Source organism: Calidris pugnax, unplaced genomic scaffold (assembly GCF_001431845.1).
Source record: "Calidris pugnax isolate Ruff unplaced genomic scaffold, ASM143184v1 scaffold41, whole genome shotgun sequence".
Classification (NCBI taxonomy): domain Eukaryota; kingdom Metazoa; phylum Chordata; class Aves; order Charadriiformes; family Scolopacidae; genus Calidris; species Calidris pugnax.
The window spans coordinates 13405045-13419502 of NW_015094509.1; the positions used below are offsets into that span (position 1 = coordinate 13405045).

The 14458-nt window shown below is 39.1% G+C and overlaps 1 protein-coding gene across 1 annotated transcript in view; it reads right to left on the bottom strand.

Annotated features, from left to right (window-relative positions):
- ANGPT1 (angiopoietin 1) overlaps positions 1-14458 on the bottom strand; it is a 164516-nt gene that overhangs the window by 78835 nt on the left and 71223 nt on the right. Inside the window, exons 2-3 of the mRNA XM_014965171.1 lie at positions 8972-9127; positions 6684-6805 (exon numbers count right to left, since the gene is read on the bottom strand). Of these exons, the coding sequence (XP_014820657.1) occupies positions 6684-6805; positions 8972-9127 (278 nt within the window). The remainder of the gene's footprint in view (positions 1-6683; positions 6806-8971; positions 9128-14458) is intronic.

The window sequence follows — 14458 nt, forward strand, 5'->3', positions numbered from 1 at the left end:
GGGGGGGGGGGGAGAAGAAAAAATGGGAAGGGAAAACATCTTTTTGCACACTCACAAATGGAAAGGGTAATATAATATCTCATTCTAAAAGGCTCATTAATTAGTAAAGAAAACATAAAAAGATTTAGTGGACTAGAGTCAGATGACAGAAAGTTTCAATCTGAAACAAAGTACGGATTTTGAAACCAAAGACAATAAATTATTTTCACACCTTATCAGACCTATAGCTGACTTTTTCATCACTTGAACTCTAACATTAAACATAATGCCGTTATGTTCTACACTCATATGGACTTTTTTTGAGAATATTTACATGGAAGTCTTTGAGTTTTGTTACGCAGGTCAGACTAATTAGTTTAGTTAGGCAGAATTAGTTGGAAATATTCTGATGGAACTGGTTAATAATGTTAAACAAAATAAAAAAATGCTCTGTGTGAATTTTATCAGTTCTGTCCACTTTTTTAGGGAAAGCATTGAATACTCATTTTGACTCTAGATTTTAACTTTTCTGATAGACTGTAAGTTATATCAATGCACTTTGGAAAGGAACAAGGTGGGGCACAGGCACAGTTTGTGACAGAAGGGGTGTTCAGTGTAGCCACATCCCAGTCTGACATCTTACAGTCCACCGAAAATGTATGTATTACCAATGCAAGAGAAATGCCATTTTTGAAGCCAAAATATTGCTTTATAGTTAAACGGTAAGTAAAGACAAAAAAAAGTTCCCTTTATCTTTGTCCATATTCTAGTACAGTACAGGACATTTCCCTAATTCCACAACATCCTATCTGCATGTCCACATCTAAATGATTTCCATATATGAATGATTTCATGTAAAAGAAAGAGCCTTTGACAGCCATGATTTGTGCACTGCATTATTTGTTTCCCACCGTAGCCTAAGACCATAATGAATGAACCCATGGTGATGACAGTCTTATTTGTAGCAACACTGGCCATGTCAAGCAAGGAGGAAGAATGTTTAGAGCTTCCCAGTTTGGCATCTACAGACACAGACAGCAAACAGATGTTTTACGGCTTTAGGAATAATACATCCTAATACTTATGAGCAGTGTGTCAACAACATGTGGTAGAAAGATGGGAGTACCACAGCACTTGGTTTCTTTACAGTTTTATATGTAGATTAAAAGTCCTCTTATTTTAAACTGCAAAACTAAGCTATTTTAAGGAATGCATATGCATTTATGCAATGATCTTTCTATATCCCTAAATCTACAACAGAGAAGAATAAGTCTTGAGGATAGGACCACTCCCTGTATTCCTGGGAGAAATCCAAAACATTCACTGTGTTTTACTAAGAATCAATGAGAAAACTTTGTTCAAAGTTACAAATGAACAAAAGCAAAAACTTCACATAGATTGGGGATATCTGCACTGGCCTATTCCAAAAGGAAGAGATCCTTAAACAGCATGAGAAAAGCTGCTTTTACATCCTTCGACTCTAATGTGGCCAGAATTTATTTGCATTGTTACATATATATTGATTATAGCACATTTAAATAAAAAACAGAATGAAGTTGTGAAGAAAAAGATATTGTTGTTAACATGGATAAAACCAATATTCTCCATTGTAAAATGACTCTTTGGAGTCATTATCTAGAAGACAATTAAATTGAAAACACACACACCCCAAACCCAGACAAGCTTAATTTTCCTAAAGGTTAACCATGTCTCAGTGTCTAACCTACTGGTCTTGGTGAGGCTAGAAATCCATTTGCAACCATAAAAATGATGTGTTAACTTTGCCAGGAGACAAGCCAGTGGGATGCCTCGGTGCGACTGTTCTGTGTACAGCTGATTCAGAAAAAGCCCTCTGATAACACTGGAGAGGGTAGAAAGCCCATAGAGAAGTCAAAGAATGAATTCCAGTGAAAGCTGCTGTCATTTTGAAAGGTGATGAAGTAGAACATATAGAAAGCACTCTAGTAGCTCTCTGGGGAGGAAGGCAAGTCTGGTTTAGACAATCTGCCTTATAAGGCAGGTAGTTTATTCACTAATCCATTCCACACCATGGCAGTTTAAAAGGGTTTTTTTTTTAATCTTTGTTTTTGGAGGCCTCAGTTTTGACTTCTGAGAACAGCATATAGACCAGATTTTAGAGATTTTTTGCATTAAAATAATCTTTTAGAAAATCTGAGTTTATTAAAAATACAGAAAAAAACAACTATTTTTTTGAGCTATTCAATAAATAAAGACAAGTTAACATTACACTATAAAGAAGTTCTTTGGTCATATACATGTAGTATTCTTGTATTATGTATATATGGGAAGAGAAACAGGTAGAGGATCTAAATAAATACTTTTGAGTGCAAGAACAATATTTTCTCATTGAGACAGCTTCTTTGTACTTCCTTTTACATGAGTGAAATTTTTCCTGTGTTTTTAGGTGCTGATCACTCGCACTTACTTTGTTGGTCTGATATAGTTTGATCACTTTAAGAAAATATAAAAAAATATGTATCCCCATATTTCTCAAGATCAGTAAAGTTCTTTGTCACTTTACATCAGCAAGCCTATTTTTATACCAGTGACAAGATATTTCCACTGAAACCCCAAAAGTGAAGTGAAAAATAAGGATTTATCTTTTTGGTATATGCAAAACCTGCAAATAGACATACTGTTTTTCCCCATCTTTCACCCAGTTAGCTGGAAATTTAAGAATCATTCCTGAGCCCTTGCCTTTCATAGGATACAACAGTTCTTAATCTAGTTTGATTTTCTGCAAATTCAAGGTGGATTTTATGTTTAAATTTCACTTCCCCTATTTATTGCTGGAAGATCCAAAATTCCATTCTATTTTTTCTCATTTGTTTCATTTGAGTAAATAAGAAATTGTTCTCATGCTTACGTATTGAAACAAATGGCACACAATAAGTTAAATGCAGCTGGTACACTCTGGGAAAAAAAAAAAAGAGGGGCTCAAAAAGTCACTTAAGCAAGGAAATCTTTCAAGAATGAATCAAAATAGTTTTTAGAAAGCTCTTATGGGAGAAAAAATGGCAATGGAAGAAACCACCATTTACAATACAGTGGGTGGGATCCCACAAAACTAAATTATTTATGGCATGAGAGCACTCAATAGAAACATGATTCTGGGGCAAATGTGACTCCACTTATGCCATGGAATATCTTTCAATTCAGCGGGATAAAAAGAAGAAAATTGGCCACTCTTCCCAGCAGAGGCAGGAAGTAAAGAGAAAGGCCAAGAATAGACATATTTCTAAAGAACACACATTGGTCCCCTGTTGATGTGCAGTGTTCATTTTATTTAAGGATAATATACAAGTCACTGTAGTCCGTCAATGCTCAGTTATTATTACTACAAGATTTTGCATTACTTTCATCCAAAATCCAGTTCTTTGAAAGTGATCATTATTTTTATTTTATATAGAGGAAATTTTAGCACAAAGAAAGAAATGATCTGCCCAGAGCACACCATCTGTTTTGATTAATGCTGTCATGATAATAGTTCCTACACTTGTTCCCACTGTGCTGTACACCTACTGCAAAAGAAAGGCCCCTTCCAAAAGAAGTTTACGGTCCACATAGGCAAAGCAGACAAAAAGAGTTCTCTATTTTATTGATGTGTAAGTGATATGGAGAAGGATGAAGACATTTTAAATAAAAACAACTATTGAACAGAGCCTGATGGGTAATCTATAAGTACGGTTTACAGTTAAGCAAGCTGAAATCATTAGCATGTCCAGAAACCCAGTATCTGCTGAGATCACCAAGATTTGTCCCATAGTGACAAACACATAATTGATTTCAGGATAAGACCTACAAGGCTGAGATTACCAGATCTTTTGTAGGAGTAGATGATAACAGAGAAGCTAATGATCCATATTTTAGTGTAATCGTAACACTGCCCACTCCCTATTTTATCTCTCCCAAGGAGAGAGTAACAGAACCTTGACAATGTATGTCAGGTTCTTGCTTCATTACAAGATGAAATTCCATATGCTTTTTCATTTATCCACACAAAACTGTACTTCTGAGAGAAACAATTGGGTATAAAATGTGCTTTTTAACATACACCTCCTTTTCTTCCAGAAAATCAGGACAGACCATTTTGTCATGTCACAGACCATTTCATCATAATATCAGCCAAGTCAAAGGTCAATTTAAGTAAAACTTACTTGTTTACTGACATGAAGTCTTTACACCCTGACACATTGCTAAGATAAATAAATAAATTCAGATTAAGTACACAAGACTGTCTCTTGAACAGCCAATAAAATTTTGTCGCTGACCAGATTGCAGCAGATAAAAATGTAACTATTTATATACTTAACTAATGCTTGGGCTAATCCCAAATTGATATAGTTTGTAAAATACATAGAATTAACTGCCTCCTGCACATGCCTACTCTATCCACGGACTACAGGGAGAGCCCACATATGCAGTTTAGGCAAATTACTTCATTTTTAGATGGCTGATGTCAAAGCTGATCCCACACTATTCATATTTTCAATTGGTCAAGGGAAACTTGTGGAGTCCAAAAGTTTCCAATGAAATCCAATGTCTCCAGAATAACATTTGCTCGAATTACTGCCTATAAACAGTTGTCAGATTAAATACATTAAATTGCTTTTCACAACCAGTAGCAATAATGGTACATTATTTTAAGAGCTTTGCAACTAGGCACGTTTAGCGAACATTTATTTGCAACAACATTTCTTATGTTTCCTCATTATCTGTTTCTTTCCCTTCTTTTCCCAGTTGCTCACTGTGGTGTTAAGTCTTCCTTAGGTAAAACCCTGGGCAAGGTTCTTCCACCTCGGCTGCTGATTCCTGCCCAGCCACACCCGAATCATATTCCCTTTTTTGGCAAACTGCCTAATTTAAACAGTCCACTAAAACTTGTACAGGAAGCTTCACTAACTACCTCATTTTCAAGCTGTTTGTCTTATTTCAATGTCAAATGTAGATACAGGAGAGAGAAACTTTAGGCCTAGCCAGGCCTACCTCACAGTTGTTCGCCTCTAGAAGGGAGCTGGGAGTGAAGCTGTGGAGTGAAAGGCCTCTCTGTCCTCCCTGCTTAAACCTGGCTGCTGCAGGGGGAGGGATATCAGCCTTAGGTCTCTAGAAGGGCAGCCAAGAAGGAAAATGGCTTTCCCCACTGTAGTGAGGGCAAGTGCCCAGCTTTGGGCAGCTTGGGGGCTGCAGGAGCAGCTTCTGTGAAGGAGGGGCTGGGGCTGCCCCAGGCTGGACACAGCTGGTTCCAGCTGGCTCCAACAGGCCCATCGCAGGCTCAGCTGAGCCCTTCAGCCAAGACAGTTGTGCCTTGTGGAAAAACGTATTTAAGAAAAGGCAAAAACCACCACACGACAGTGTGAGGAGTGAGGGAAAAAAAGTGAGGGGAACAACGCTGGAGACACCAAGGGCAGAAAAGAGGGTGGGAAGGAGGTGCCAGAGCAGGGATTCCCCTGCAGCCCACGGGAGAGACCACAGTGGAGATGGTTCCTGTGGGGGACCCCACACTGGAGCAGGTAGAGATGTCCAGAAGGACAACCCATGCTGGAGCCATCTTATCCTGAAGGACTGCAGCCCATGGGAAAGAATCACGCTGGAGAAGCAAAGGAGCATGAGGAAGGAGAGACAGTGTTGTGAACTGACCACAACCCCCAGTCCTCATCCCCCTGCGGTGCTCGGGGGAAAGGGAAGGTAGAGGAGTCAGGAATGGTGGTGTTGAAGTTGAGTCTGGGAAAAAGGGGAGGTAGGGGGAAGAGGTCTTTCTGTTTTGTTTTTTTTATTTCTCACCATCCAACGCTATTATTAATTGGCAATAAATAAGGCTGTTTTGCCCATGACAGTAACTGGTAAGTGATCTCTCTGGCTTTATCTCAACCACGAGCTTTTTCATCATCAGTCCTCTGTCCTGTTGACGAGGGGGAGTGGGAGAGTGGCTGGGTGGATGTCTGGCAGCCAGACAAGGTCAATCCACCACATGCTCTCTGAGATCCTGGGCTGGTAAATCCAGTGACTTCCAGGAACTGAATCCTTGAGAGATGTGCTTCTGTGAAGCACAGAAAGGGACAACACTGGAACTTCTTCTTGACTGTCACTTCACTGCTTAAAAAAATATGTGCTGCTAAACAGGTTTTTCTTCAATTTCAACATATAACCCAAATGTTTACCATACATGTATCTTTTAAATGGAGCGTGGCTCCAGTATGCGATATACAGTTGAGTCCAAAGGCAGAGAGAGAGATCCTTCTATGTGTTTGATCTTTTTATCCACTAAAATTAGAAGATAAACTACTGTAGATTTTCTGTTTCTTACACACTTTAGTGTAGTTGATAATCTCATAATTTATTATTAATATTATTCTATTTGAAAGTGCTCATGCAAATTATCTGTATGCTTTTCGGTAGCAGGAACTGTGGTCATATGACTAAGTTGTTATGAAGCAAACTGAGATGTAAAAGCTACAATGCACATGAGAAGTGGTAAAAACCAACTTGCATTTATCATACAGGAGCTAACACAGTCTTAAGTTCACACCCTTGAATGGCTTTTTTAGCCATTTCATAAATATTACCTATAGTTTCCACTTACCATAATGCTTCTTCCATTTCCTCAGTGGCTTAGAACAAACTATGGACATACCACTTTGTGATGAACACAGAAAGAGTGTAAGAAAACAACTACTCATTCTTACCTGTTCTTCTCATGAATTTTCAGGATTTCGTGTGTCTGTTGTAGCAGCTGTTTTTCTAGCTTGTATGTTGACAGTGAATTTTCCAGTAGTTGGATTTCAAGTCTGGATGTTTGATTTAGCACCTTAAGGATAAATTAAAAACGTTAATGTTTCTATTGTCTTGGTTATGTTGTTATAGCAATGTAATCCTACTATTTCATTCTGATTTGATGATTCGTCAAAAATTGTTTCTAAATCCTTTTTTAACCTCAGCTGCTCAGCTGGTGCAAATGAACTCAATCAAGCTACACTGATATGTACCAGCTGATATTCTGGCACTCTGTTTACTCTAGTATTAACTAGGCCGGCAGAAAAAGGAAAGGTGACTGCCAAATAAGCTTCATTTCAATGGAAAGAAGCGTTGCATTCCTACAAAATCAACTAACATTAATTAATATTACTGCTTTCATTCTTGAAAGCATTCCTAAAGAGCATGCTTAAACCAGAATAGTGCAAGAGTCCTTGGACTGAAGCCAAAGTGTTGCATCCACTGTTTCGTAAATAGACCTCCTACTTTAGCTTTCCCCTGAGTTCTCTCTTTTGCAGTGTTGGCAGAAGTCTGGTGTCTGCTTATGTTATCACTACTTGCACTCTGACACAGATTTTTAAGATGAAGGCAGTGATCCTAAGCATTGCTTTATGCAATTGTCTTTCACTTTAGTGGTGGTCTGTATCAGTAGCACAACTTTTACTATGTACGTCAAACGTAGAGAAACTTTTTAACTAGATGAAAGAGAATAGATTCTAATAAAAAATGATTCAAAAGAGAAAATAACGGAATGCTTGCAAGAATGAAAGCAATCATAATAACTAATGTTAGTTGATTTTGTGGGGATATCGCCATTCATTACATAGAGTCTGGAGGAGTGTATGTAAATAGTTTTTATAGGTATGTGTGCACACAACAGCTGAGATGCCTTGCCTCTGCCTTGAAGTGCTTCCTCAAAGGGAAAGTGAGATTGAGGCAATGATCATTTTGTCCCTTACTTAACGGAGGAAACTGTGAATGAGTACTCAACACACACCCAGGCAGGTCTTTTGGGATATGAGCAGAGTTCCTACACCTCCTTTTTCTTTACTGGTACTGCAGTCCATAGGTCTTTACCTCTTATATTCCCATTGATGCTATTATGTTCTATTGATACTGAATTAAAGATTTTCCTCAACATTTTCTTAAATCAATACACTATGTTTTAGAAACTGTGGTCATTTGCATCACAACATTTATGAGTGAATGTTGGTCTACTAACTAAGATGTAGAAGAAAAGGTGCAGGGAACCCATGTAAGACAGTGTATCTGTGTCTCATAATTACTGTTGTTGCTCAGTGTACTGTAATGGGATTACCTAATAACTTTATAATGATTTTGTAAAGCTGAGTGAGGACATTAGAATGGAAAATACAATCTTTGAAGAAGTACATATGCTACTAGAACAACCCAAAGAAATGCAATACTTTAATTCCCCTGTTCTAAATGGACAGGGAACGCAGTGCAGTTGGCAATATATCACATGCTACGAGGATCAAGAGGAAGTCAGCAAAAATAAGGAAAACAATTATGTACCTTAAACTGATAAAATAATTCAAAAGGAGAAAAAGTAGTACTCTCTTTGCAATAAACCCAGTATGACATTGTACTCTCTGTTATGACAGTGATAGTCTTGTCACTTCAATCACAACAGTGATTTTAGTGACAGGAATCATGTGGAGATGGCTCTTTAAATTCCTGTGATGTAATACAATTTTACAGTAATAACAAATACATGTTGTTTTATAAAGGAGCTGATGCTTGTCCCTCTCTTCACGGTTTAAAATCTGAATACATACACTTTTTCAAACAGATGGAAACATCTTACAGAAAATAAACAAACTTTCTTGTAATAGTAAAGAAGCAACCAACAATGGAGATCAAAGGCTCTGTTTTAGCCTGAAACTCGTTATTTAGCTTGACACTTGTATCATTCACAGTTGGTAGCTGGACTGTTTATTTGAAGTCAAATACTGATTTAGTTTCCTGGACAGCCCTGCCTGCCTTACACACACAGCTAAATATGCTAACCAAATGAAATCAAAAGAAAGACACATAATGAGGGTCACTCATCACTGCTGTTGGTGCTAATAAACAGAGTGTGTATGTTTCTTGGAACCCTGCGTTGAAATGTTTTGTGCGGTGATGCATTAGAAAAGAAAGAGGATGGGAGAAGTTCTTTGCAATTAAGGGCTTTTAGAAGACCACTCTGGGAACATACCTGGGTTTCAACATCTGTGAGTTTTCTCGTCTGCTCTGCTGTCTGGCTGAGGAGGCTGGTCCCGATCTCAAGCATGGTGGCGGTGTGGTTCTGCACAGCATTCTGCTGCAGCTGCACCATCTCCGATTTCATGTTTTCCACAATGTAGTTCTCAAGCTGTAAAAGAAAAAAGGTTGTAGCTGTGGTATTTTTACCTGTTTAAGCACTATGATGACATAAGGGTGCATAGCTGGCATTCTTGCCAAGAGAGGAAATTTCAACTTTTCAGAGGGAGCCCAAGTCTTGGTTGACCTCTGACTGTTGGGGCAGGGACCTGACTCTCTGCGTAGCCCCTCCCTGTCACAGAGTCCCAATGTTTTTCCCAGTATCACGGCCTGCTGGCATGAACTGGAGCAGGTCCTGCCTGTCTCCATCTGTGTCGAGCTTGCACTGAGCATTTGTGGTAAAGATGTCATGGCAGCTCCAAAATAAACCCCTAAAAGAATAAAGCACAGCACAGGGAAATGGCATGTCCTACTTGTACACTGTAACTTAATGTGAGTCTTTCCTTGAAGAGATCCTACCATATCCTACCACCCACATCCTATCTCACAGTCATTCAGCAATATGATTTTTTACTGTGTTAGATCCCCACAAAGGGTTTCACAAACTCAGCAGTGAATGCAACTTAATTTAGCTATGACTAAAGAATTGTAAAGGAATGGAGACACTGGAGACACTTCTTTCACTGAAAGAAGGAGGCTGTTGACCCAAAGACATAGAAAACTGTTTTGCTCCTTTACTTTTGTTGTCTTGATGCTGTTTGGCTTGCATTTGCAGCCTGTTGAACAGAATCTGAATGAGGACCCTCTGAGTAAACTGGGCACCCCAGAGTGCAGGGCACTTTTTTTTGTTTGTTTTAGTTAACACAGGCAGGGTCATTCCCTTCTAGCTACCTAGGTCCTCACCCTGCCACAACACACTATAAACCCAGGACTAGTCTACAATATAATGAGATTGTTTCTTACTTATACAGGAATTGTTCTGGCATCTTGCTTGATGTGCTCCATAAAGTATTAACAGAAAGAAAGGTGGCCCAGAATATTGTTTTCAATACCTTCCACTGAAATCAGCTGGAGTCCAGCTAATTTACACTCAGTGGAGGTTTGGTTCTCAGTTTCATTTTGTGGCTGACCATGTTTTTTATGGTTAGCTGATTCCAGACTTAAGCAACCAGTATTTTTACCTAATAATTTTAATCACATTGGACCTGCTGTTTCATTGTGAAAGGTAAACTCTACAACTAAATAGTAAGAACCAGGTGGAGTTGATTTAAAGACTGAAGAAAAGCGCAGGAGTCAGATATACAATGTGATTTAATAAGAAGGACTGCTTTCATCTTATCTATAAGCATACCTGGGCTTTGGGGTAACTACTGTTAGATGTTCTGATGAGCCACATCAGCTAGCTCACAAAAGATTTATTACAAATTTGATCATTTATGTGCACTTCCTACTAGTTTTAAAAGCATTTTTACAGAGAAAGAACACTGCCACAATGTACAATATTTTCTGCATAAGACAGTGGTTTGGTTTTTTGCTTACTCAAGTTTGGAGCACTTAATACACATGATGATCAAAACCAATGTTTTATGTCCTACAGTTTCAGACAATAAAAAAAGTTTGCTTGAATTGCCAGGTAACAACTCCGGGCTGGAAACCTGCAGAGTGTTTTAAGGGGTGGGGAAAATATATTGTTGAATACTGAATACTCTGGTAAGTATTAAAATGAGATTTAACAGCCAAGGAAAACTGTGTATTGCAAAACAATGTCTGCAGTGGATGTCACCATTTCCCATTCCCAGTGTAAGTTTACTCTATTTTAGTTTATTACTGTCTCATAACTGAGATAAGTATTAGAAATACTAGTCTAATTCAAGGGAGATTTTACAGATCCATCACATTTCCACACCATGCTTGTGTGTTCAGGACTGTGTTGCCTATATGTCTCTTTCACATCAGATGATGTGTTTTTAGCCACCATTTGCTTCTTGTTGTTTTCTACCCAGTAATTTTTTTTCACCCAAACCGTACTTTGGTTGCAAATAATCCCTATGAAAGTGTCCCACAAACTGGATGGTTGTGCTTCTCCATATTCTGATCCAAATTCTGGAACACTTGAACAAGAAGTTAAAATTTCTCCCACAGCTTTTGCCTCCTAATGGAACACAGGACTCTCAAGTAGAATTGTATGGCCCATGATGAGGTACCAACACGTACATTTCTTCACATCCAATGTCTTTTGTTTCCAGATAGGACCATTCCGTGTCTGTGGTGTGCCATTTGTTGATTTGTTAGTCTGCAGATGTCTGAAACTGCCTTGCTGTGCATGGGCCCCATGGTGCACGTGTGTAATGATGTCTGGGAAAACCCCCACAAAAATATGGCGACTACACTTCATACACATCAGAAATCAGAAATAGATATTTTCACACATCAATAAAAAGAAACACAGAAAGGGATATAAATATAAGAAGACAAAAAGACATTTACATTTCTAACTAAATTTCTTGCCAGTTATTTTACATGTTACATAAAGGATTGCATTTCAAAGATCTAACTGTATCTACATGGAGCTACAGCAGGTTTTGACCAGCAGGAACAGCAAGAAGATTGAGGCATATTGGATAAGTCATACTTTTAATTATTGTAGTCCAACACACTTCCCATGGTATTTAGTCTTGGGCAATTGCCCTTGGTTACTCACCCTTAAAACAACCTCTGGTTGAATCTGAGACTGATTCATTATAACAACAAAGCTGATTTTCCTGTTTCAGAATTACTCATTAAATGCCTTTGTAAATATTTGGTGTTTGGTACACTATAGTTTCTGTGAGCACATCTCAGGAGTATCAGGAGCCATTCATTCAGGCAGAGGAAAGTAGAACAAGAACTGAAATAATGTAGAGGTTCTGTGCTCTGTTATATAATTCCCCTTCCTTCCTTCACCCACTTGTTAGGGTCTGCTCAGTAGATTTATTGGTTGCATTACGGGCCCTGCTAAAATCAATGGCAAAATTCCCATTGACTTCAATAGGCCAAGATTTCATCTATTATTTTTATTGCAGGAAACCAACATTTACCAGGTTCATTATGGCCAAGCACTGAGCTTTATCTGAAGCCATCCTTTCTTTGGAGGCTTTGTAGTAAGTGTACTGAACCTTAGACTGAGCTCTCTTTGTAGTTAGTTAAGAGGAATAGCATCTATTTAACAGGTGATAAAAGGATCCTTGCAGGGTGGCCTCACAGAAAATGTGACTCTCAGAAACCTATTCACAGAAGTAAATTCTGTGTGTTTAGGGTTTTAAGTCATTTTTTAGGACCCCTTCATCCTATAATTAAGTTAAATTAAATTTGCCAGGAGTCTGTGCATTAAACAGTAAATATATAATACATGATGAAATACTCTTTTCAGGTGAATCTACTATTTACAGTTGGATTTTCAAATTCTTATATTACTGTTTCTTCTTATTTCATTTACTTTTTGTTGCAAAAGTGAATCAGATGTCTTTTCTGCATTCTTTTCCCCTCATCCCACCCCTCCCATTATATGACTTTCTATAGTGCATTGATGTCCCTGTTACTAATTCAGCTGCATCTGCTTTCGGTAAGATTCATTACATTGCACAGGAGTTTTCAGTAATGCAGAATTACCGGTGGGATGCATAATAACATTATAACATTCTCAGAAATAAAACTGTCAGAAGGTTCAGCGTTACTGTTTAACAAACATTCCAGAGGATTATGCATTAAAAGTATCTAGCTTTTTCTGGACAATGTTTGTTGAATAATCTTTATAGAAACCACCCAAATGCTAATAGAACTATTAAAATGGAAACTGTAACTTGGGGCCTAAGTAAATGATAATGGTTTGTGGCAGATGACTTATAAATAAAATAAGAGCTTTTTCTTTTACTTTGATCAAGAAATATTAGTCCCATGTAATGATATGGTAAAGACTGCTATGATATCCAGATGACATTAGGTTTTCATATAGTGCCTTAGAACAGGAATGCAAGTTAAAGTAATAATAGACTGCTCTCCCTGCCCTACAATTAACCATGTATTGCACATCATTTGAAATAACAGAAAGACGATACAAAATATCAGTGATATTTTGTAAGAGCTGTTTTGTCTTATCTTGCTTTGCATTCCTGAAGATGTACCAGTAAAACTATACCACAGCAGCTAATGAAAGTTCAGTTCTTCTTTCTTTGTTTTTCTGTCTGAGGCAGGTCATACCTCCTCACATTGACAAATTGTCTTGAGGGCTCAGATATACAAGTGACAGTGGATGTAACTGGCATTTTATAAATAGACAAACAACTCTAGTGGGAATAAGCTGGAAAAAGGGGCAGGCCACGCAGGAAGATTACAAAGGTGTAGCAAAGTTATGTAGGGAAAAGATTAGGAAGGCCAAAGCCCACCTAGAGCTCAACCTGGCTTTGGATGTTAAAAACAATAAAAAGAATTTCTATAAATATATCAATAGCAAGAGGAGGTCTTGGGAGAACCTCCATCCTCTACTGGATAAGGGAGGTAACATAGTGACCAAAGATGAGGAGAAGGCTGAAGTCCTAAATGCCTTCTTTGCCTCAGTCTTCAGTAGTAGGACAGGGGGTTCCCTAAATATCCAGACCCCTAAACTAGCAGACAGGGGCGGGGAGCAGAGCGAAGCCCCTGCAATTCAAAGGGAGATGGTGAGGGACCTGCTCCAACACCTAGATGCAAACAAGTCTATGGGACCAGATGAGATCCACCCGAGGGTGCTGAGGGAACTGGCAGAAGTGCTTGCGGAGCCACTCTCCATCATTTACCAGCAGTCCTGGCAAACTGGGGAGGTCCCGGCCGACTGGCGTCTGGCAAATGTGACGCCCATCCACAAGAAGGGCCGTAAGGATGATCCAGAGAACTACAGGCCTGTCAGCCTGACCTCGGTGCCTGGTAAGATCATGGAGCAGATCATCCTGAGTGCCATCATGCAACACATGAGGGACACCCATGCGATCTGGCCCAGCCAGCACGGGTTCACAAGGGGCAGGTCCTGCTTGACAAACCTGATCTCCTTCTATGACAAAGTGACCCGCTTGCTGGATGAAGGAAAGGCTGTGGATGTTGTTTATCTGGACTTCAGCAAAGCCTTTGATACAGTCTCCCACAGTATCCTCCTGGAGAAACTGTCTGCCCATGGCTTGGATGGGAATACCCTCTGCTGGGTTAAAAACTGGCTGGAGGGACGGACCCAGAGAGTGGTGGTGAATGGAGCTAAATCCAGCTGGCGTCCAGTCACGAGTGGTGTCCCACAGGGCTCAGTACTGGGGCCACTTCTCTTTAACATCTTTATCAATGATCTGGACGAGGGGATCGAGTGCACCCTCAGTAAGTTCACAGACGACACCAAGCTAGATGGCAGTGTTGACCTGCTGGAGGGTAGAGAGGCTCTGCAGAG